Genomic DNA, 3,640 nt, shown 5'->3' with positions numbered 1-3,640 from the left:
TGGAAAAAATCATGACAAATAAGTATTCTGACAAAGGTCTGCTCTCTAAGATTTATAAAGAAAAAAAAAACACTAGGGTCCCAAAATATAAAGATCCAGTCCAGAAATGGGCATCTGAAATGGACACACACTTCTCTGAGGATGAATTTAAAGAAGTGAATATATACATGGAAAAATGCTCCACATCACTAGCCATCGGTGAAATGCAAATTAAAACAACATTGATATGTCATCTCACCCCAGAAAGAACGGCTATCATAAAGAAATCAACCAACAACTGATGCAGTAGAGGCTTTCGGGAAAAAGGAAACCTTCTCCAATGCTGCTGTGATTGTAGACTGGTGCAACCATTATGGAAATCAGTTTGGAGTCTCCTTCGAAAACTTGGACTGGAAATCCCATTTAATCCTGCTATTCTTCTACTGGGAATCTTCCCGTAGCATCTGAAAACATCATATCATAGTGATATATGTTTGCCTATGTTTATAGCAGCACAATTTGTGATAGCCAAATCTTGGAAACCACCAAGATGCCCATCACCTGAGGAATGGTTGAAAAAGATGTGGTACTTTTATACAATGGCATATTACTCAGCTATAAAAAAAGATAAACTCAAAAGCTTTATGTTGAAGTGAATGTCACTTGAAGATATACTCAAAAATGAAATAAACCGGATGCACATGCATAAATATCATATAGTTTCCCTAGTATAATAACTCAAAAGGAGAAATACAAATAGAAATGTATAATATGCCTAAAAGGAAAGCAACAAGTTGAGGACTAGAAAATGAAAAGAGAGCAAAGAGAAGAGCTAGGAAACATGACAGTGACAAGCCATACAGTTATATGTGGAAGATGGGTAAGGAAATAATCCTGAGATTCTTCACAAGATTTTTGAATCCAGCAGTTAAATGATATGATTCTCACCCTGATTAACTATACATACAGACACCTGTGAAATAAGCAACTGCACTGAACATGGCAATTTATAATAATAGGTTCATACTTAGAGTGCCTGTCATTCTAGTCTGCTGAATACGGGATGCTCTTAATGACATGACAGTTGGTGTCATGCTGTCTATTGGGTACATGATTGTTCAAAAATTAGGGGGTGGTGAATGAAGGCAGGAGACAGGAAAATGAATGTTGCAGGACTGTCCTAGTAAAGGTCGTATATGGTTCAATTATTGGACTTATGTGTAAACATAAGAATTATATAATGCTTTATGCCTATTTTTAAAATGCATTTTAATTTTTTAATGTTTTTCATCATATTCTGTAGGGACTTAAAGTTTAACTATCAATACTTGATGAAAAATGCCTGTTCCATATTATGCCTAATATGGTTGATATTCACACCGATAGTGAGGTTAAGCTTAACAGTCTAGGTTGTATGATAATAATAATATGCTTTCTTCTGGAGGGTTAACAGCCTAAGTTTGCAAACCAATATTAGAGAAAAAGGAGGGCCACAAGGAAAGCCAACATTTTGGTCCTAGCCTTCCAATGTCAATTAAGACTCAGGACATACGAGAACTTGAATTATAACATCACGTAACTCAGTACTGTCCCAAATTTTCTGATCAAGGAGATTATGGGGCCAAAGAGGAAAGTGATCAATGATGTAGAGTGTGTCTAAGGAGAGTCACGTGGAGAGAAAACATTTTCTCATGCTTTCACAGAGAGCACACTGGCGAAGCAATGCCCGTGACTCATCCATATGACTGACACTGACAAAGCATATACAATCTGAGGTACAGGATCTCAGGATAAATCCCGAAGGGATTTCACTGATCTTATCAGATCCAAAAGCTACAACTCTTTTTGCATAGGTCTTTCTTTATTTTGGTCTTAACCATTCAGCAGAAAAGTATAAAAACAAATTATAAGAAGTAAAGTCATGGTGTTACGTTGAGCTGTAGGGGACTCAGGACAACATTTTCTGACATTGCCAGTTAGGAGGAAGACTCAATACTCTTATGGACTACTGGACTTTTTTAGAATATTTTGCTGTGTTAACACACCTATAATAGTCAAATGACGAGGAGGCAATGGCAAGATGGTGTCCCTGGATCGGGTAAAGGTACTGGTGTTGGGAGACTCAGGTGTCGGAAAATCTTCACTAGTTCATCTTCTTTGCCAGAATCAAGTGTTGGGAAATCCATCATGGACTGTGGGCTGCTCAGTGGATGTCAGAGTTCATGACTACAAAGAAGAAACCCCAGAAGAAAAGACCTATTATATAGAATTATGGGATGTTGGAGGCTCTGTGGGCAGTGCCAGCAGTGTGAAAATCACAAGAACGGTGTTTTATAACTCTGTAAATGGTATAATTTTGGGGCTGGAGAGATGGTTCAGTGGTCTAAAGCACCTACTTAGAACAAGCTTGGCAAAGCACAGGGACCGCGGTTCAATCCCCCAGCACCACATGCCAGCCAGCCCCGCCCCCTGGTGGGCTGAGCTGGCCACACACACACACACACACACCACTCTCTCTCTCTCTCTCTCTCAAATAAATAAAAATAAAAAAAAATAAAAAAAAATAAAAAAATGGTATAATTTTAGTCCATGACTTAACAAATAAAAAGTTTTCTCAAAACTTGTATCGTTGGTCACTCAAAGTTCTCAATCGGGACTCAATGCCAACAGGAGTCTTGGTAATGAATGGGGATTATGATCAGAAAAAGTTTGCTGATAACCAAATCCCACTGTTGGTAATAGGAACTAAACTGGACCAGATTCATGAAACCAAGTGTCATGAAGTTTTAACTAGAACTGCTTTCCTGGCTGAGGATTTCAATGCAGAAGAGATTAATTTGGATTGCACAAATCCACGATACTTAGCTGCAGGATCTTCCAATGCTGTCAAGCTCAGTAGGTTTTTTGATAAGGTCATAGAGATGAGATACTTTTTAAGAGACAGTAATCAGATTCCAGGCTTTCCTGATAGGAAAAGGTTGTTGGGAGGAACATTTAAGAATCTTCATTATGACTGAATTACACTCATCCTTTGGAATAATAAGAAAGAAGACAGTGGCAGTTTTCAAAGCTTTCCTCTGGCTGTGTAAGTTATTAGCATCTCAGACTTAGGACAAAGCCATCTTAAAACACTACCCTTCAGCCTCACTTGTTAATGGAAAAATGAAAGTAGATGACAACGTGGAAGATCCACACTGTGTCCCTGTTCTTCTGAGAATGTTCCTCACCCTATCTGCCCATTTAGAGATTATGTAAAAGCCTTGTGGAAATATGAGACACTATTGTCCAAATGATGCAGTAAATGAGCAGTGACACTGCTGCACAGAAAAAAAAAAATAGTCAAATGACAGAACCAAACATAAAAGGGGATACAGATGAATGTCCATTTTGTTTCTGTGTATTCAAAATGGTTAGGGTAGATATATAGTTACATTCTTTTAATGAATACAGGGATTTGTTCTAATAGTGTTTGTAAATAGGATAGCATGTCTGCATCTTGTACAGAAAATAACCACTAGAAGAGAGTATGCAATGTGTTAATTACTGAAACTGTCGTACCAATGTGATTTGAAACTGTCTCATTGCTAGTTGTCTCTCAATAAAATTATGGAAAAAAACAGAAAAAAATAAAGAAATATAAGGAACTAGCACAACATCAGTT

General features: G+C 37.5%; 1 protein-coding gene across 1 annotated transcript; it reads left to right on the top strand.

The window, feature by feature from the left end:
- The first annotated feature begins 2,059 nt into the window (after positions 1 to 2,059).
- LOC101593102 (rab-like protein 3) lies at positions 2,060 to 3,037 on the top strand. The gene is made up of 2 exons (XM_004638819.2): positions 2,060 to 2,357; positions 2,566 to 3,037. The coding sequence occupies exons 1-2, from the start codon at positions 2,060 to 2,062 to the stop codon at positions 2,994 to 2,996; spliced, it is 729 nt and encodes a 242-aa protein (XP_004638876.1). The 3' UTR covers positions 2,997 to 3,037.
- Positions 3,038 to 3,640: the final 603 nt, after the last annotated feature.

The sequence above is a fragment of the Octodon degus genome, unplaced genomic scaffold, assembly GCF_000260255.1.
Source record: "Octodon degus isolate 3935 unplaced genomic scaffold, OctDeg1.0 scaffold00103, whole genome shotgun sequence".
NCBI lineage: Eukaryota > Metazoa > Chordata > Mammalia > Rodentia > Octodontidae > Octodon > Octodon degus.
Note: the sequence above shows the minus strand (reverse complement) of the source record. Positions and strands in the feature narration are given on the sequence as shown.

Bases quoted from the DNA above. Each gene is read 5' to 3' on its own strand.
- LOC101593102 (XM_004638819.2), top strand. From the start codon at position 2,060: ATGGTGTCCCTGGATCGGGTAAAGGTACTGGTGTTGGGAGACTCAGGT. The intron at 2,358-2,565 runs GTGGTCTAAAGC...GTATAATTTTAG, and splicing joins GGGGCTGGAGAGATGGTTCA to TCCATGACTTAACAAATAAA.